At 47.5% G+C, this 21,506-nt stretch overlaps 1 protein-coding gene across 6 annotated transcripts in view; it reads right to left on the reverse strand.

The window, feature by feature from the left end:
• Positions 1 to 21,506, reverse strand: part of efcab7 (EF-hand calcium binding domain 7) — a 197,274-nt gene that overhangs the window by 12,324 nt on the left and 163,444 nt on the right. For all 6 annotated transcript variants that reach the window (XM_072511144.1, XM_072511147.1, XM_072511143.1 and 3 more), the window contains 3 exons: positions 19,219 to 19,367; positions 17,255 to 17,464; positions 15,662 to 15,769 (listed from right to left, as the gene is read on the reverse strand). In XM_072511144.1, coding sequence (XP_072367245.1) covers positions 15,662 to 15,769; positions 17,255 to 17,464; positions 19,219 to 19,367 — 467 coding nt within the window. The remainder of the gene's footprint in view (positions 1 to 15,661; positions 15,770 to 17,254; positions 17,465 to 19,218; positions 19,368 to 21,506) is intronic.

Here is a 21,506-nt window from a genome sequence, read left to right on the forward strand (position 1 = left end):
CCGCATCTACGACGCCACCTTAGCCCCCTGTACCAAATTTAACCGAAGCAAGCAGATAGGAGAGATGGCCATGCAGGCAATACAACGCCTCATGAACCCCGAGGAATTTGCGGTCGCAGCAACCAGCAGCAGTAGAGTGGGACAGTGCCCCACTTGGGAAGAGGAAATCCGGAAATACCTCAAGGGCAAAGGATGGCCCATGTGGAATGATTTCTGTAACAATGACGACTCAGGTCCCGGACGTATAGGGCATACTTGGTGGGAGAACATGAGTGAAATCCACAAAAAGAACTTAACAAAAGCTCGCAAGCCGATGGCAATTGTGTCCTGTCTGGCACAATTGCAAGGCACAGAGGAGGTCGTCAGGACGCTCCGCAAAGAAGTAGAGGGCATACATCGTATGAGTAAAGTCGATGTATGCGAGGTGGAGAAAGAGAATCTGGAATTAAGGCGGAAATCAGCAGCAAAGGACGAAGAGGTGGCTGACGCCAAACGGGGTCACCAGTCTTGTCTGGCGCATTTGAGTAGTTTCCAGTCCCAGTACGAAAAGGCTTATCAGGACACGCAGCGTGCAGTCCTGGTAAAGAAAGAGACAGAGAAGCAGGTGGAGACTCTACAGAAACAATGTAGTGATCTCAAGGTAGCCTTGAGAGCGCTCCACGCTGCAACCACAGAACAAAGGCAGAGCACCATAGACCATGCGAAGTGCCGGAATCAAATTGCAGACCTGCAATCACTGCTTTCTGTCCAAAAGGGATTCCAAGAAACCTTTGGGGAAAGTTTAGACCAGGAAGACGGCCCTGATTGGGAAGAATTACAGGAAACAGCGCAGAGATATGTTCAGGGAACATGTGCGCAGGGAAAGCCCCAAAGGAGAAAAGCACCCCCACCCCCCACACAGCAGGTAGTTCAGGCTCCGATGAACCCTGTAACAACCCACCGCACAGCCACATCAGACGAGGCGGAATTCCTATATTCCACCCCCCTCACAGTGACCCAATTACAGGACGCGTGTGCAAAAAACACACCTTTCCTCCCCGCTTCAGACCCACACCATTTCTTTGCCACCGTCAAACATCAGGCGACCATGTACGGCCTGGATGAGAGAGAGCATGTAAAGCTCATGGTTCTAAGTCTAGACCCATCGGTAGCAGCAGCCCTTTCCGACCCACAGAACGTAGGAGGAGGCACCCTTGCAGAAATGCATACCGCGATCCTGGATGCGATCGGGTATAACCGGGGTGACCCCGTAGATGGCCTAAATAAGTGTAGGCAGAAGAGGTCTGAGCACCCCACAGCATTTGCAGGACGCTTGTGGATCCACTTCGAAGCCGTTTTCGGAGGCGTAGACCGTGCCCATTTGTCCCCAGACAATATGGCCAAATGGACCCGCACCCTTATCTCCCATGCCACCGAGGCAGGACAGAATGCCTGTAGTAATTATGATCCCTCGGAGGAGGCTCATAACGAGAAGTGGGTGGTTAAAAGTTTGGGAGCAGTCTGTTCACAATCAACCCGCCGCTAAAACCACAGAGGGAAAGCAAGCCGCCGCAGACATGCAGGCAGTAAAAGCAACACCTCACAACCCCGCCTGGGTAAATGAGGGAAGGAACAGCCCCCCAACAAAACCGCAAGAATGTTACAACTGCGGACAGTTGGGACATTTTGCCAAAGAGTGCAATGCCCCTAAAAAGCCACCGAGAGCCCAACAGACAGGCACTCTGAGTAAGAAAAAGGCAGAGCCCATCCATAGCGTTAGCGCCCGTTCGGATCAGACGGACTTGACCGGAACGGACTGACGGTGTACGGGCTCCCCCAGTTGGGTCTGCGATACCCTTTAACATAGAACATAGAAAATACAGCACAGAACAGGCCCTTCGGCCCACGATGTTGTGCCGAACCTTTGTCCTAGATTAATCATAGATTATCATTGAATTTACAGTGCAGAAGGAGGCCATTCAGCCCTTTGAGTCTGCACCAGCTCTTGGAAAGAGCACCCTACCCAAACTCAACACCTCCACCCAACACCAAGGGCAATTTGGACATTAAGGGCAATTTATCATTGGCCAATTCACCTAACCCGCACATCTTTGGACTGTGGGAGGAAACCGGAGCACCCGGAGGAAACCCACGCAGACACGGGGAGGACGTGCAGACTCCGCACAGACAATGACCCAAGCCGGAATCGAACCTGGGTCCATGGATCTGTGAAGCAATTGTGCTATCCACAATGCTACCGTGCTGCCCTTAAGAACAAATAAATCTACACTATATCATTTTCCCGTAATCCATGTACCTATCCAACAGCTGCTTGAAGGTTCCTAATGTTTCCGACTCAACTACTTCCACAGGCAGTGCATTCCATGCCCCCACTACTCTCTGGGTAAAGAACCTACCTCTGATATCCCTCCTATATCTTCCACCTTTCACCTTAAATTTATGTCCCCTTGTAATGGTGTGTTCCACCTGGGGAAAAAGTCTCTGACTGTCTACTCTATCTATTCCCCGATCATCTTATAAACCTCTATCAAGTCGCCCCTCATCCTTCTCCGCTCTAATGAGAAAAGGCCTAGCACCCTCAACCTTTCCTCGTAAGACCTACTCTCCATTCCAGGGAACATCCTGGTAAATCTTCTTTGCACCTTTTCCAGAGCTTCCACATTCTTCCTAAAATGAGGTGACCAGAACTGTACACAGTACTCCAAATGTGGCCTTACCAAAGTTTTGTACAGCTGCATCATCACCTCACGGCTCTTAAATTCAATCCCTCTGTTAATGAACGCTAGCACACCATAGGCCTTCTTCACAGCTCTATCCACTTGAGTGGCAACTTTCAAAGATGTATGAACATAGACCCCAAGGTCTCTCTGCTCCTCCACAATGCCAAGAACTCTACTGTTAACCCTGTATTCCGCATTCATATTTGTCCTTCCAAAATGGACAACCTCACACTTTTCAGGGTTAAACTCCATCTGCCACTTCTCAGCCCAGCTCTGCATCCTATTACTATGTCTCTTTGCAGCCGACAACAGCCCTCCTTACTATCCACAACTCCACCAATCTTCGTATCGTCTGTAAATTTACTGACCCACCCTTCAACTCCCTCATCCAAGTCATTAATGAAAATCACAAACAGCAGAGGACCCAGAACTGATCCCTGCGGTACACCACTGGTAACTGGGATCCAGGCTGAATATTTGCCATCCACCACCACTCTCTGACTTCTATCGGTTAGCCAGTTCGTTATCCAACTGGCCAAATTTCCCACTATCCCATGCCTCCTTACTTTGTGCAGAAGCCTACCATGGGGAACTTTATCAAATGCCTTACTAAAATCCATGTACACTACATCCACTGCTTTACCTTCATCCACATGCTTGGTCACCTCCTCAAAGAATTCAATAAGATTTGTAAGGCAAGACCTACCCCTCACAAATCCGTGCTGACTATCCCTAATCAAGCAGTGTCTTTCCAGATGCTCAGAAATCCTATCCTTCAGTACCCTTTCCATTACTTTGCCTACCACCGAAGTAAGACTAACTGGCCTGTAATTCCCAGGGTTATCCCTAGTTCCTTTTTTGAACAGGGGCACGACATTCGCCACTCTCCAATCCCCTGGTACCACCCCTGTTGACAGTGAGGACGAAAAGATCATTGCCAACGGCTCTGCAATTTCATCTCTTGCTTCCCATAGAATCCTTGGATATATCCCGTCAGGCCCGGGGGACTTGTCTATCCTCAAGTTTTTCAAAATGCCCAACACATCTTCCTTCCTAACAAGTATTTCCTCGAGCTTACCAATCTGTTTCACACTGTCCTCTCCAACAATATCGCCCCTCTCATTTGTAAATACAGAAGAAAAGTACTCATTCAAGACCTCTCCTATCTCTTCAGACTCAATACACAATCTCCCGCTACTGTCCTTGATCGGACCTACCCTCGCTCTAGTCATTCTCATATTTCTCACATATGTGTAAAAGGCCTTGGGGTTTTCTTTGATCCTACCCGCCAAAGATTGTTCATGCCCTCTCTTAGCTCTCCTAATCCCTTTCTTCAGTTCCCTCCTGGCTATCTTGTATCCCTCCAATGCCCTGTCTGAACCTTGTTTCCTCAGCCTTACATAAGTCACCTTTTTCCTCTTAACAAGACATTCAACCTCTCTTGTCAACCATGGTTCCCTCACTCGACCATCTCTTCCCTGCCTGACAGGGACATACATATCAAGGACACGTAGCACCTGTTCCTTGAACAAGTTCCACATTTCACTTGTGTCCTTCCCTGCCAGCCTATGTTCCCAACTTATGCACTTCAATTCTTGTCTGACAACATTGTATTTACCCTTCCCCCAATTGTAAACCTTGCCCTGTTGCACGTACCTATCCCTCTCCATTACTAAAGTGAAAGTCACAGAATTGTGGTCACTATCTCCAAAATGCTCCCCCACTAACAAATCTATCACTTGCCCTGGTTCATTACCCAGTACTAAATCCAATATTGCCCCTCCTCTGGTTGGACAATCTACATACTGTGTTAGAAAAGCTTCCTGGACACACTGCACAAACACCACCCCATCCAAACTATTTGATCTAAAGAGTTTCCACTCAATATTTGGGAAGTTAAAGTCGCCCATGACTACTACCCTATGACTTCTGCACCTTTCCAAAATCTGTTTCCCAATCTGTTCCTCCACATCTCTGCTACTATTGGGGGGCCTATAGAAAACTCCTAACAAGGTGACTGCTCCTTTCCTATTTCTGACTTCAACCCATACTACCTCAATAGGGTGATACTCCTCGAACTGCCTTTCTGCAGCTGTTATACTATCTCTAATTAATAATGCCACCGCCCCACCTCTTTTACCACCCTCCCTAATCTTATTGAAACATCTATACCCAGGGACCTCCAACAACCATTTCTGCCCCTCTTCTATCCAAGTTTCCGTGATGGCCACCACATCGTAGTCCCAAGTACCGATCCATGCCTTAGGTTCACCCACCTTATTCCTGATGCTTCTTGCGTTGAAGTATACACACTTCAACCCATCTCCGTGCCTGCAAATACTCTCCTTTGTCAGTGTTCCCTTCCCCACTGCCTCATTACATGCTTTGGCGTCCTGAATATCGGCTACCTTAGTTGCTGGACTACAAATCCGGTTCCCATTCCCCAGCCAAATTAGTTTAAACCCTCCCGAAGAGTACTAGCAAACCTCCCTCCCAGGATATTGGTGCCCCTCTGGTTCAGATGCAACCCGTCCTGCTTGTACAGGTCCCACCTTCCCCAGAATGCGCTCCAATTATCCAAATACCTGAAGCCCTCCCTCCTACACCATTCCTGCAGCCACGTGTTCAACTGCACTCTCTCCCTATTCCTAGCCTCGCTATCACGTGGCACCGGCAACAAACCAGAGATGACAACTCTGTCTGTCCTGGCTTTCAACTTCCAGCCTAACTCCCTAAATTTGTTTATTACCTCCACACCCCTTTTCCTACCTATGTCGTTGGTACCAATGTGCACCACGACTTCTGGCTGCTCCCCCTCCCCCTTAAGGATCCTGAAGACACGATCAGAGACATCCCTGGCCCTGGCACCCGGGAGGCAACATACCTTCCGGGAGTCTCGCTCGCGACCACAGAATCTCCTACCTATTCCCCTAACCATTGAATCTCCTACAACTATTGCTTTTCTATTCTCCCCCCTTCCCTTCTGAGCCCCAGAGCCAGACTCAGTGCCAGAGACCTGGCCGCTAGGGCCTTCCCCCGGTAGGTCATCCCCCCCAACAGCATCCAAAACGGTATACTTGTTTTGAAGGGGAACGGCCACGAGGGATCCCTGCACTGTCTGCCTGTTTGTTTTTTTTCCCCTGACTGTAACCCAGCTATTCTTGTCCTGTACCTTGGGTGTGGTTACCTCCCTGTAACTCTTCTCAATCACCCCCTCTGCCTCCCGGATGATCCAAAGTTCATCCAGCTTCAGCTCCAGTTCCCTAACACGGTCTTTGAGGAGCTGAAGTTGGGTGCACTTCCCGCAGGTATAGTCAGTGGGGACACCGGTGGTATCCCTCACCACCCACATCCTACAGGAGGAGCATGTAACTGGCCTAGCCTCCATCCCCTCTTACCTTACAGAATATAGCTGCTGGTGTGGACTAACTCGATCTCCGCCCTCCGACTCTGCTACACTTCTTGTAAACTCCTGGCTCTCTTCGCACTCTTTGCGGAAATGTCGGAAAGAAAATGAAAGGAGCACCTAACTCCCTCGGTCACCAAACTCTCACTATCGCACTCAAAAAGCACCAAATTCAGCACTCAGTGCAAACAAAGTCTGCACTGTAGGGGATCACTTTTATACTGTGAATCTAGCCTCTGAAAAACTGGCCTAATCCAATTAACTAATTAACAAGCTCCAGCTGCAAGTGCCTAGAAGTAGAAGCCTGTTTAAAGCTGGTGGGAATTCATAAAGTCGATTCCCAGAATGTGTTCTGCTGTATGGGGGCAGGTCTACTAAAACTACAGGGTGTAGTTACTACACTAACTACTAACCTTTGGGATAGGTCAGGACGACCCGTAGTCGCAGCGAAAATTCGGGGACAGCCTATCGAGTTTCTTTGGGACACAGGAGGGTCCCGCACCACCATAAATTCCTCCACCCTTGGTAAGGACACGTGGCCCACTACAGACACTATCACCCTCAGCGGCTTTACACAGCAGGGACACATCACAGCCCCTGTACCCATTCAAATAGGGAACATTACCACAAAACACCCCGTAGTTTTAGTAGACCTGCCCCCACACAGCAGAACACATTCTGGGAATCGACTTTATGAATTCCCACCACCTATCCTTCGATCCAGTCAACCAGTGTGTCTGGAAGATGGCGAAATCCGCTAGAGCCCCCGCAACGCTCAACATAGGGGACTATATGAACAAAATTAGCGCAGTAGGCGAGTTTTGGTTCAACCCCACCACACAGCACGGACCGGCAGGTTAGGGCAGTCCTGCAAAATAACAGGGCAGCATTCGCGACCCACAAGCACAACTGTAGACGGATGACTGGCTCCGTACAAGTAACAGGACCGGACCCTAGACCCCAAAAATAGTACGGATTCGCCCTAGAAGCAGAGGGAGAAATCCTAAAAGTTATAAAGAGCTTATTAGAGCAGGGCGTACTAAGACCGGTAGCCTCTACTAATAATGCCCCGATTTGGCCAGTGAGAAAGCCCGACGGATCATGGCGCTTGACCATTGATTATCGGGAACTCAATAAAGTCACCCCCGCAGCAGCCCCCACCGTAGCAACAAGTCCCGAGACCATGCTCAAACAGGGACTCAATTCCCGATATTTCATGGTTTTGGACGTCAGTAATGGATTCTGGTCCATTCCATTGGCAAAGGCGTGCCAGTATAAATTTGCCTTCACTTTTAAAGCGCAGCAGTACAAGTGGACCTGCCTGCCACAAGGCTTCCACAACTCCCCCTCCATTTTCCACCGACAGCTGGCAAATGGACTAGCAAAATTTTCTCGCCCCGAATATCTGGTACAGTATGTAGACGACCTACTACTGCAGACAGACACCAAGGAAGAACACATTGAGCTTCTGTCCGAACTCCTGGAATTATTACATTCCATTGGCTGTAAAGTCAACCCCAAAAAGGCCCAGATATTGGAAGAAAAAGTGGTATATTTGGGTACAATTATCACACACGGCAAACGCGAGATCGAGCATAAAAGAATTGACTTGATCGCTAAATTGCCCCTTCCCCAGAACGTTTCAGCCCTCCGGTCGTTTTTAGGACTGGTTGGCTACTGCCGAAACCACATCGATGGTTTCGCCAGCAAGGCAGCGCCACCTCTCAGACCTCCTAAAGAAAGGAGCCCCCTGGGAGTGGCTTCCGCAGCATACGGATGCTGTGTAATCATTAAAACAGGCGCTCATAGCCGCCCCCGCACTACAAGTTCCAGACCCACTTTCCCCTTACGCCATAGAGGTGGCGACCACAGACCGCACACTTTCAGCCGTGCTCCTGCAGGAACGGCACGCCCAGTTAAGACCCGTGGCTTATGCCTCCCGAATTTTAGATGCTGTGGAGCAGGGATTTTCAGCATGTGAGAGGCACCTGCTCGCAGTTTTCTGGGCAGTCCAGTACTTTTCATACATTACCGGACTGAACTCCATCACCATTTTGACTGAGCACACCCCCACCCAACTTTTACTGGACGGACGACTTAAAGACGGTACCGTCAGCCAAATCCGCGCTGCTAGGTGGACCCTTCTCTTGCAAAGACGGGACATCACAGTCAAACGGACAAAGACCCACACATACTTAGCGGACAATTTACAGTACCCTGGAACCCCCCAGTACCCCGGAACCCCCCATGAGTGTGAAATCATCTCTCCACACCTCAACACAGGCCCCTTTATAGCAAACCCCCCCCCCAGGAAAATAGGTAATCCATCTCAGAGCCTCCCTCACCCGGACACGTGTGACCCCATTAAGATTTATGTGGATGGATCGTCCACAGTCTTAGATGGGCAACGCATAACAGGTTGCGGGATTTATGTTGAGGACGCGCAGGGATGCGCCCTTGAGGAGATAGCATTAAAACTCTCCGGACACTTAGGCGCGCAGGCAGCAGAGCTTGCGGCCATCGCGTACATTGTAGAGCACCCAGATTCCTTCCCCAGCCCAGCAGACATATACTCAGACAGCCTATATGTCTGCAACAGCCTCACAGAATTTCTGCCCCGGTGGGGAACAAGAAGATTTGTTTCCGCGGATGGGAAACCCCTCCCCTCAGCCCCATTACTCCGCCATATTCTACAAAAAGCCCAGAACAGGACTTTTGGCATTATCAAAGTCCACAGCCACCATCGTTCCTCCCCCCCCTGGAAATGTAAAAGCCGACGCACTGGCTAAGGCAGGATCCAGGCATGGGTACTTTTGGAAACCCCCCGAAAGCGCGCCAGTGAGTGCGCCAGTGAGTGCAGTTCAGGTCACGCAGACTAGGATCGAGGATCTAGTAGAGGCCCAGAAGCAGGATAGCGCTCTCACTGAGATCGTGAAAGGGAAGTTTCCAGCCTCCTACGAGAGGTTCAGAAATACGCTGACCACACATGACGGTGTGGTGTTAAAGGACACCCTTTATGTAGTTCCTGAGTAGGATAGGAACCAAATAATTTGTTTATTCCATGATGGTCATGGACACCAGGGAATCGATCCCACCACAGTCCACCTCAAACAGCTTTGTTGATGGCCAAATCTCAAGGAAGATGTAAGCCATTACATTGAGAATTGCCTTATCTGTGCGCAGAACAACCCCGCTAGATATGCCAAAAAGGCCCAACTCAGCCACACCCGACCCGTTAACGGCCCCTGGACTAACCTCCAGATTGATTTTATAGGTCCATTGCCCCCTTGCAGGAATGGCTATAAATATGTTCTGGTGGTCTTGGACAATTTTACAAAGTGGGTGGAAGCATTTCCAGCCCACACCAACACCGCGAAAACCACAGCCAAGATCCTAACCCACCACATCTTTACAAGATGGGGACTCCCCCGCAGTATTGAATCGGACCAAGGTTCTCACTTTGCGGGACGGGTCATGCAGAACGTCCTCACGATATTTGGCATAACCCAAAAATTTCACATTGCATACCACCCACAGTCGAGTGGTATAGTGGAGCGCATGAATCGGACCCTAAAAACCAGCCTCCGAAAATTGGTCCAGCAGAACAACACCACTTGGGACTCAGTCCTCCCGTTTGCGCTGATGTTTTTGCGTAACACTGTTTCCACCTCCACAGGTTACACCCCACACACTCTCATGACCGGACGCCCCATGAAAGGGTCAGAATACTTGTTAGGTTTAGACCTGACCAGCCCTGAAGTTACGGCCCTCACCCACGAGAAAGCCGTTGAGCAACTAGTTGCTAATGTAAAAACGGCTCAGTTAGCAGCCGCAGTTAAATTGGGCACCAAAAAGAAACAGAGCAAGGCCTGTTTTGATAGGGCAGTGCATGCAACGGAGTATGATATAGGACAGCAAGTGATGTTGTCTGTATATAACCCCAGCACATTCCTGTCTCCAAAATACCCGGGTCCGTACTCCATTACGGATAAAGTAAGCCCATCGGTATATAAAATAAAATATCCAAATGGTAAGACTGCGTGGTTTCATATCAACCAGTTGAAGGTTTATGGAGCACAGTCAAACCACGCCCACCACGTCATGCTTGACGCAGCAGACCACACCCCACCCACAGCCAACGTAACCAGACCAACCCCCACCACGTCCAGTCCAGACACGGACTCGACCTCGACTCCACCCCCAAAATCTACACTCCGCCCCGGAACGCCCACAGACTGCAGCAGCACAGACAGCGACTGTGACGATAGCCACAGCTCGCCTCCCTACTATCCCCATACAACCGGAACCACACCCAGCGACTCCGATTTCGATTCCAGTGATCCCTTCATGATCACTTTTCTAAACAAATCCCACCACCGACCACCGAACCACACGGACGACCCCGACTTTGTCCCCACACAACTCGACACAACTCATTGGCACCGCGACAATTCGTACAGACTCGTCCGCAACGACGAAAGCAACCCCAACTCACACCAAGCAGCCCTTTCAGCCCTAATTCACTCCAGAGTTTGGCACCCGGGAGAAGGGGACGACCTCGAGTCTGACCCCCAAACCGCCAACCCCTTTGCGATCCTGTTCGCAACAGAGAACTGAGGTGTCCACATGATGATTAAAGGAAACGCTTGGGAGAACTGTTGTCCTTCCTGATGGAACCTGCAGGATGTTTTATGTTGTTCGTACGTTTGTTTTGTGTTGTTCGTCCTACAGGAAAAACATTTTCCAGCCGCTTGTTCAGCGGTACCAACTTATCTGCAGATACCTGGTCAACAGACCAGGCGCTTGTTCAGTGGAACTAGCTTGTCTGCAGACACTTCAGCAGATACCTGCTCACCAGATGCCCGATCATAACTGCTCTTCGGTTTCAAGGGTAGAATCACTATAGCAGCCCCACCACAATGACATTTTTGCCCGTTCTTGTCGGTTGCTCAGGCAGTGGAGAAACGGCGTGAAACCCGTCCTGCCTGGGGACCCCCCCGTTGGTCAAACAACCTCGGGTAGGGGAGATAAGGCCTTGGTAGCCTTCGTACTCGGGGACTCCATCCAAATCTTACCCGTCGCGGCCCATACGCACCTCATTTGGCATTTCTTATTTCAAAACGTTTTATTTTGTTTAGGCGACCTTTAGGTTGCTGCCATATGCTATTTACATCCTGGAACATTTGGATGGTAAATCAGCACTGGTCCGTCATTGGGAAGTGTGCCGTGTCCTAAAATTTGTTTTTGAAAAAAAATGAGGGAGTCACACATAGTGACCAATTATAAGGGTATAATTGGCCCCAAAAGGACAGACACACGAACACACCGGATATTAAACCAAGGTAGTTACAGATACTATGCTTGTCTTCACAGAACTCCAGAGGCTCCAGGACCGGAGAAAACAAAAGAACACGAGAAGGAAAAGGAAAGAGGACAGCCAGGACAGCCATGAGGACTTCTTTCATCGTGCTCAACATCTTTTTCACGAACATTTGGTTGCGCGGGAACGCGGACCCCATTACTCCAAACCTCCCTGCCGTTAATGTTTCACTGCCCCGCAGTACCCAAAGCCCAGTCACCAGCGACACTGCATCTTCCTGGTGTGACAGGTTCATAACCTGGTACTCCCTGTCCTATGTGATTGAAGCACTGTTAGTGTTGGCGATACTCTGCTTTGTAGTGCAGACTATGCGCCTCCGCAAATGGAGGAGAGCGTACCGCGCTCGAACCCCGGTATATCGGATCCGATCCCCTATATTCGGTTATGACCAGACCCCCGACCCCCGCGACCTATAACACAATAATAAAGAACATGCACTTGCGTTTTCACTGTAAATAAAAGATGCACAAAACTTCTCATGAACAAAAAATGTATGATCCTGAGCTGCCAGGAAAGAGTATATTAAATGTTGTGATTGTTGTTGTATGTTTTAGGAAGATAGGATAATGCAATGTTTAGTGAGTATAGTGTATTTAGGTAAAATTAGAGGTTCCAAGTTTTTTTATTTTGTAAATGCATGTCCCTGCATGACATAGCGCCCTTAGAATTGTTTAGAACATAGAACATAGAACAATACAGCACAGAACAGGCCCTTCGGCCCACGATGTTGTGCCGAACCTTTGTCCTAGATTAATCATAGATTATCATGGAATTTACAGTGCAGAAGGAGGCCATTCGGCCCATCGAGTCTGCACCGGCTCTTGGAAAGAGCACCCCACCCAAGGTCAACACCTCCACCCTATCCCCATAACCCAGTAACCCCACCCAATACTAAGGGCAATTTTGGACACTAAGGGCAATTTATCATGGCCAATCCACCTAACCTGCACATCTTTGGACTGTGGGAGGAAACCGGAGCACCCGGAGGAAACCCACGCACACACGGGGAGGATGTACAGACTCCGCACAGACAGTGACCCAAGCCGGAATCGAACCTGGGACCCTGGAGCTGTGAAGCAATTGTGCTATCCACAATGCTACCGTGCTGCCCACAAAATGTTTAGGTAAAACATTTTTGTGCATAGCTAGGGACAGAGCAGTGGCCATGTAGGAGGTGTCCCCCCCGAGCAGGGAATGGAAAGAACAAAATTTATGTGATCCTTCACGCTTCGCGTTAGGATCACAAGGAGGAAATGTAGGAACCTAAAATGGCTGATTCCCGATTAATTTGGCCAAACCCCGATGTAAAATGGCGAACTGAAAAGGCTGATGGGAAAATCAGCCAACAGGACTCAAACGGACAGCTGCAGACAGAGCAGTGTATTCGGCTCTGGGGAAGTCGGCCCAGACCGATACCTGCAACCATCAACAGCACATCAACCCAGCCATCTGCAGTTTAATCGGCCATCCCCGGGAACAATTGCTCCAAATTAGCAATTGATAGCCGATCCAGACCTCTCGGCGCCAGCAGTGGCTGAGACAAAGAAAGGTGAACGACCACCCCCCGATCAAGGAATCGCCCCATTATAGGAGCATATCGAACCCAGTGATTGGGACCAAGTCCAATCACTTGGGGCCAGGGTCAAGGTCCGCCCCGAGAGGCGGGAAGCCCCTGGGAACTATAAAGATAGGGGCCAAGTTCAGATCGACCCTTCTTCTACTCGCAACCTTCGAGACCCTTCGACGAAAGAACAAGTAAGTCTTACTCCAGCGATCGCTACCAGATAGGTGTTCCAGACTATCGACCCGTACCAGCCTTTTTGAATCCCGTACGCCAGACCCAATTCGATAGGTCATTCGTTTCCCTGACCTGGTGGGCCATCACCAAAGTTAAGTATTGGCCTTTAGTGGTAGGTAATAGTCTAGAAGTAGGATTATTGTATAAGTATTTATTGCTGTATATAATAAATGATCGTTGAGAAAAAAAATGAGGGAGTCACACATAGTGACCAATTATAAGGGTATAATTGGCCCCAAAAGGACAGACACACGAACACACCGGATATTAAACCAAGGTAGTTACAGATACTATGCTTGTTTTCACAGAACTCCAGAGGCTCCAGGACCGGAGAAAACAAAAGAACACAAGAAGGAAAAGGAAAGAGGACAGCCAGGACAGCCATGAGGCCTTCTTTCATCGTGCTCAACATCTTTTTCACGAACATTTGGTTGCGCGGGAACGCGGACCCCATTATTTCAAACCTCCCTGCCGTTAATGTTTCACTGCCCCGCAGTACCCAAAGTCCAGTCACCAGCGACACTGCATCTTCCTGGTGTGACAGGTTCATAACCTGGTACTCCCTGTCCTACGTGATTGAAGCACTGTTAACGTTGGCGATACTCTGTGTAGTGCAGACTATTCGCCTCCGCAAATGGAGGAGAGCGTACCGCGCTCGAACCCCGGTATATCGGATCCGATCCCCTATATTCGGTTATGACCAGACCCCCGACCCCCGCGACCTATAACACAATAATAAAGAACATGCACTTGGGTTTTCACTGTAAATAAAAGATGTACAAAACTTCTCATGAACAAAAAATGTATGATCTTGAGCTTGACTGCCAAGCCAGGAAAGAGTATATTAAATGTTGTGAATGTTGTTGTATGTTTGAGGAAGATAGGATAATGCAATGTTTAGTGAGTATAGTGTATTTAGGTAAAATTAGAGGTTCCAAGTTTTTTTATTTTGTAAATGCATGCCCCTGCCTGACATAGCGCCCTTAGAATTGTTCAGGTAAAAATGTTTTGTGCATAGCTAGGGTCAGAGCAATGGCCATGTAGGAGGTGTCCCTCCCGGTCAGGGAATGGAAAGAACAAAATTTATGTGATCCTTCACGCTTCGCGTTAGGATCACAAGGAGGAAATGTAGCCACCTAAAATGGCTGATTCCCGATTAATTTGGCCAAACCCCGATGTAAAATGGCGAACTGAAAAGGCTGATGGGAAAATCAGCCAACAGGACTCAAACGGACAGCTGCAGACAGAACAGTGTATTCGGCTCTGGGGAAGTCGGCCCAGACCGATACCTGCAACCATTAACAGCACATCAACCCAGCCATCTGCAGTTTAATCGGCCATCCCCGGGAACAATTGCTCCAAATTAGCAATTGAAAGCCGATCCAGACCTCTCGGCGCCAGCAGTGGCTGAGACAAAGAAAGATGAACGACCACCCCCCGATCAAGGAATTGCCCCATTATTGGAGCATATCGAACCCAGTGATTGGGACCAAGTCCAATCACTTGGGGCCAGGGTCAAGGTCCGCCCCGAGCGGCGGGAAGCCCCTGGGAACTATAAAGATAGGGGCCAAGTTCAGATCGACCCTTCTTCTCCTACTAGCAACCTTCGAGACCCTTCGATGAAAGAAGTCTTACTCCAGCGATCGCTACCAGATAGGTGTTCCAGACTATCCACCCGTACCAGCCTTTTTGAATCCCGCAGGCCAGACCCAATTTGATAAGCCATTCGTTTCCCTGACCTGGTGGGCCATCACCAAAGTTAGGTATTGACCTTTTGTGGTAGGTAATAGTCTAGAAGTAGGATTATTGTATAAGTATTTATTGCTGTATATAATAAATGATCGTTGATTTAACTTTTACTAAGCGGTGTGCTGTATTATTAATCATTACTTGAGCTTGAACCACGTGGCGGTATCAGAAACATACCTGGCGACTCGTGAGCAAAGGTGACAGAATTAGAGCTAATAAAACAAAGGCTAACAAGAGCAACACCCTTGTGAAGTTGGTGGTGAGTGGGCTTCTTGAATATAACTGAGCAGCATTCAAGGCTATTTCAGAGGGCAGATAAGAATCAACCAAATTTGGGGTTCTGATGTCACATATGGGTTAGGCTATGTAAGGATGGCCGCTTTTCTTCCCTAAAGGACATTAGTGAACCTCTTGGGTTTTTACAACAACCTGGTAGTTTCATGGTCACCATCACTGGGACTAGTTTTCTCTTCCAAATGTATCTAATAAAATGAATTTAAATTCCTTAGATTTAAACTCGTATCTCCAGATGATTTGTCCTGGTTTGTGGATTACTCACTGAATGACAATCACTGGGTTATAGTAAATAAATGCACACTTCAACTTACTGTGGTTGTCCTTGGTGCTACTTCCACTGCAAAAATACTTAGTCCCCGACTGCTGACACAGTTCTTACTCTGTTCATTGTTGACATGAACAATCAATCTTGTTTCAGACTGTAAAAAATAACATAAGGTTACCAAAACTTGCACAATAATAACACTATAACAGGATGCTGCCAGGGCACATAACCTTTGCTGGTTGTGGTCAGTGCATTCAGCAATTTATTTTTAAGCATGGAATGATTCTAATTGTCAGAAAACTGGTATTTGTAACAGTGGGACACTTGGCTCCAGATCTCATTACAACCTTGGTCCAAATACGGATATAAGAGTAGAATTCCATATGCGGGGTGCAAGTGGCAATATTCTACTGGGTTTGGCACAAGGGGGCACAAGTCAATGGAGATTAGGAAGAAAACTCTCCAGCGGCTGGAATCTTAATTAGCACCAAGCAATTATCTCAGCCCCAGCGCCTTTCTTAGTTCCCGAGGGCATCGTCCTAGACTCAACTATATTCAGCAGTTTCATCAATGGCCTTTCCTCCATCAGGTCAGAAATGGCACTGTTTTCTCATGATCGCACAGTATTCAGCTCCATTTTCAACAACATGCAGGCTTGGGCGGAGAAAAAGCAAGTAACATTTGCTGGAGAGATTCAGGGATCTCTTTACAGAGGGACGGTTTGCCAGCTTGGAGGAATTGACGGCTAAGTTAGAGTTGGGAGGAACTAATTCATTCAGGTAACTCCAGATAAGGAACTTTGTGCGGATGGCCTGCCTAACATTCCCTGAGGCACCACAAGAGTCTGCTGTAAAGGATTATTTTTCTGGCGGGGTCGGAAAAGGGTAGCACGTCTGGTATTTATGGGCAAATTGTGTCTGAGGACTCGGACTTGGCAGGTGGAGTGAAGGTGAAAGTGGACGAGGGAGCTGGGTCCTAGAGTAGATGATTAGGCGTGGAAAGAGGCCCATCGCAGGGTGAACGCTACATCTTTGTGCGCGCGGCTTGGTCCACTCCAGCTTATGGTGGTGCGCTGGGCACACCTGACCAGAACTAAGATGTATGTTTTTTTTCCGGAGGTTGAAGACGGTGCGAGCGGTGTTCCGGGGGGCTGGGGCTAGGGTCGTTTTGTTTGGTGTAGTTTATATCTTGGTGGATAGGGTGGGTATGGTTGATTTAGTTTTTTTTTGATATGTGGGCTTTGTGTATCATCTACAGTGGGGAATAAGGGTTTTGTTGTCAAATTTATAAGTTGACACCCTGTTTCGTATTTTAAAATAAGCTCATTTGCTTCCGAAGGAGGTTGCCATCAGGAAGTGAGCCTATCAAGACATGCAAAGAACAAGTGAAGGAACTGCTCCACTGTTCGCCATGTGGCATGACTAAAATCAGGATATGTTCACTCCGCTTCAATATGTAAGAAACACGAGTATGATCCTTGGGAAAGACAGGGCTTGGGATTGTGTTCACTGAAAAAAAGTGAATTACAGCTTATATTATTTATATCTATATTGAACACTAACACAATATACGGATGCTACAACCTATAAAGAAACAAACTATAAATTAATCAAATAAAACAAATGATAACAATGCGTACTTTATTTTCAATGACCGAAGTGATTTGTGTTTCAGTTTTGTAGATGTGAATCACCAGATTGTTGTAATCCTTCATGGCTTTTGCTTCTCCTTTACTTATGACAGATTTGCAGATAGCTGAATTGAGATGGCTTCCACCCATTTCCAGACTAACTGGTGTCAGCTTAAGTTTGCTGTTCTCTGCATAGATATTAATCACAAAAGGGCATGCCTATATACACAAAGAGAATGCATATTTTAATGAGGAACCCCATTTCTCTACATAGATGTCAAGATTCAACAGTTTGCATTTATAGTGCCTTTTTTGCAAAATATTCTGAAAATTCTTGAAACAAAAACTGAAACAAGCTAAAGAACGGTCGGTGACCAGTGGTGTCCCGCAGGGATCTGTTCTGGGACCTTTACTCTTTGTGCTTTTTATTTTTTATTTTTTTTAAATAAATTTAGAGTACCCAATTCATTTTTTCCAATTAAGGGGCAGTTCAGCGTGGCCAATCCACCTACCCTGCACATCTTTGGGTTGTGGGGGTGAAACCCACGCAAACACGGGGAGAATGTGCAAACTCCACATGGACAGTGACCCAGAGCTGGGATCGAACCTGGGACCTCGGCGCCGTAAGGCAGCAGGGTTAACCCACTGTGCTACCGTGCTGCCCCTTTGTGCTTTTTATAAATGACTTAGATGAGGAAGTGGAAGAGTGGGTTAGTAAGTTTGCCGATGACACGAAGGTTGGTGGAGTTGTAGATAGTGTTGAGGGCTGTTGCAGGTTATAACAGGACATTGACAGGATGCAGAGCTGGGCTGAGAAGTGGCAGATGGAGTCCAACCTAGATAAATGTGAAGTGATTCACTTTGGAAGGTCGAATTTGAATGCTAATACAGGGTTAAAGGCAGGATTCTTGGAAGTGTGGAGGAACAGAGGGATCTTGGGGTCCACGTACATAGATCCCTCAAAGTTGCCACCCAGGTTGATAGGGTTGTTAAGAAGGCGTATAGTGTGTTGGCTTTCATTAACAGGGGGATTGAGTTTAAGAGCCGCGAGGTTTTGCTGCAGCTTTATAAAACCCTGGTTAGACCACACTTGGAATATTGTGTCCAGTTCTGGTCGACTCATTATAGGATGTGGATGCTTTGGAGAGGGTGCAGAGGAGATTTACCAGGATGCTGCCTGGACTGGAGGGCATGTCTTATGAAGAAAGGTTGAGGGAGCTAGGGCTTTCCTCACTGGAGCGAAGAAGGAAGAGAGGTGTCTTGATAGAGGTGTACAAGGTGATGAGAGGCATAGATAGAGTGGATAGCCAGAGAGTTTTCCCCAGGGCAGAAATGGCTGTCATGGGGGGACATAATTTGAAGGTTATTGGAGGAAGGTATAGGGGAGATGTCAGAGGTAGATTCTTTACACAGAGAGTGGTGGGTGCGTGGAATGCACTGCCAGCAGAGGTGGTGGAGTCAGAGTCATTAGGGACATTTAAGCGACTCATGGACAGGCACATGGACAGCAGTAAATTGAAGGGGTGTAGGTTAGGTTGATCTTAGATTAGGGGAAATGGTCGGCAAAACATCGCAGGCCGTAGGGCCTGTACTGTGGTGTACTGTTCTATGTTCTCTATGTTCTAACGAGAGCTGAGAGTGGAACTCTGTGCTTGTAGGTCTGCCACTGCTAGTGCCAATAAATGTAAGCGTTGAATTACAAATATAACATAAGCATATCATAATCCTAAATATATTATGCATATAGTTTTTTCACTTGTGCACTGATGTGTTAAATAAACCTAGTTACACTATTAAATTACAATAACATTTAAAAGAGCAGTTTATACCTAAACTTCATACGTGTAAAATATAGAATGTTTGCACCTGGAAACATATGGATCTTGAAAGTTTGCATATTTACACATTTCTCTTCTTGTAAGTGATTAATGGCTTACTAATATCAATCAAAATGAACATTAGAAACAACATACCTCATGCATTTCCAGAGTTTTGCTATAACCCATTGATTCAAGTGTCACCCAGAGGTCTCTTGGATCACCTTCCCGATCATTGGCTTCCATCAGGTTCAAGTCCATGAAACCCTGACGTGTCAGCTCGTTTTTCTTTGTGTCAAAATTTTCTGTGCAGAATATGGAAGTGTAAAATAAAGGTATATTTAATGGTGCCCTATAAGGGATTGTAAAGCTGCTGTTGTACATCTTCTTGTGGTTAGCTCAGAGACACTGATAATGGTGTTGTGAGTAGGTGACATGTCCAATCTTGACTGCAATCAATGTTTAACTCAGGGTCACACATGACGGTTTGAAGAGACACAGCGTAATGACAGAAGAATTAATAATCTTGAAACAAAATCTCAATTAAATATCCTCTTAGCTTTCTCTACATGGCAGTAGTTCTATTATTTCAAATTTTCTTCATAACTAATTTTATATCCTTGCATCATCTTGTGAATCCATGCTGTATGTTCTCTCTGACTTTAATAGCCTTTCTATGATGGGACTCCTAAAACTGCGCAAAGTACTCTGGCAATGGATGGCCTAACCAATGTTTTGTAATAATGTCCCATTATTCCTACATACCTTTATTCTAGTCAGCTTAACATCGGTGGTAGGAAAAATAAAGGAATCTTTTGTAAGGGGCACAAAGAGTCCACAGTGCAGTGGGGCTGGGTAGAGGTCCAGCAACATGTGGAGATTAATAAAGATCAATATTTACATTGGCAGAGCTGTCTTTTTCATTTTTTGCTATGATAAAGTACAAAGAAACTTAGTTGGTTGACTTTGGATACGTCTTGATTTGTGTTATCATTAAGTTAAATTGAGAGGTAAAACATTCTGGGGGCGATGTTCCAGCCATGTTGCGCCGGAATAGCAGCTCACCGTGGCGCAGCGTGGCCGATGGAAGCCGGGAGACCCCACTCCCAGGATGTACCCGGCTCGCAACACTTTGCGAGATTCAACACAATCTTGCGAGATGTTGCAAGGGGAATCCCATCCACAATGGGCAGGATCAGTATTTTGCAAATCTACATATTAGAGCGAGGCAGTAAGCCTTACTCTAATATGGAAATTCCCATGGTACCTGAGGCTTTGGGGAGCTTGGGCGAGTGCCATTTAGTACTGATCCCCATCGGATCGGTACTTGTGGGGCTCTCCAATGGGATTGGAGGCCCCCAGCTGCATGCCTTTTGGGCAGGGTGGTGCCCTGGCACTGCCACTTGGGTGCCTGTCAAGGTGCCTATGTGGCACTGCCAGCTTAGAGCGGCACTGCCAGGTTGACACTGCCAAGGTGCCAAGCTGGCATTTTCTTGACACATGCGCAATCGGGCCAGTGTTGCCCGGTGTGGGTGTTGGAGACGGGTACTGCGTTCTGACTGGAGGGAGGCTGGGGATTTTTTTTGTGGGCCTCGGAGATTTAAAAATGGTGTCCCGATCTCTCGCTACAACGGGGAGTTCCAGTGAGCAGAGCTCCACATTGTAAAAAATGGGGCTATGTGCGGCCTCTGCCGTGCATTCTCCATTTAGGACCCTTACTCAAATTGAGTCGCGCTGAGTAGCCATCTGTTTCTCGGCACTGAGAGTGCTGGGAAACACGCGGCTAAACATGCTCGCTCAGGAACTTTGGTCCCTTTTGGGAAGATGGCGCCCTCTGTAACTTAGCCTAATAGCAACTGGATGATTTTGTTTTGAAATTCTGGGCTGTGTATGACTGAGGTTTTGACTTCCTTCTGAGATCTTCATGAACAAATTTAAATGAATCATCAATTTTTGGCAACTCTGCAATTTTCTCCCTAGTCTCCTTTTGTTTCTTGTGCTTAGCAGCTCCACTCAGTTGTTTCAATGACCCAGATCTTGTAATGGTAATGATGGCACAACTGTTACCATTCGTCGTCATTACTCTATTAAATCTGACAGCAACTTTGGGAATCTGCACAGGTGCAAAATAACACAGAAACCTAGAGCTGGCTTTTACAGCCGCACATTGAACATGCTGGCCCCCACATGCTTACTCAAAATCCGGTTTGATGACATTGGGTAACCAGCCCAATGTCATCAAGCCAGTCTGCAATAATACAGAAGTCAGGAGGGTGCTGAAATTGGCAGCCCACCAGCCAGTTTTTAAAATCCAACGAACAAGCAATTCAGTTGTTAAGAAGGCAATTGGCTAAGATTTTATACTGCCTATCAATTTTTCGCTAGATATTGCAAGGGTGGGCAGCACGGTGGCACAGTGGTTAGCACTGCTGCCTCACGGCACC

Source organism: Scyliorhinus torazame, chromosome 7 (genome assembly GCF_047496885.1).
Source record: "Scyliorhinus torazame isolate Kashiwa2021f chromosome 7, sScyTor2.1, whole genome shotgun sequence".
NCBI lineage: Eukaryota > Metazoa > Chordata > Chondrichthyes > Carcharhiniformes > Scyliorhinidae > Scyliorhinus > Scyliorhinus torazame.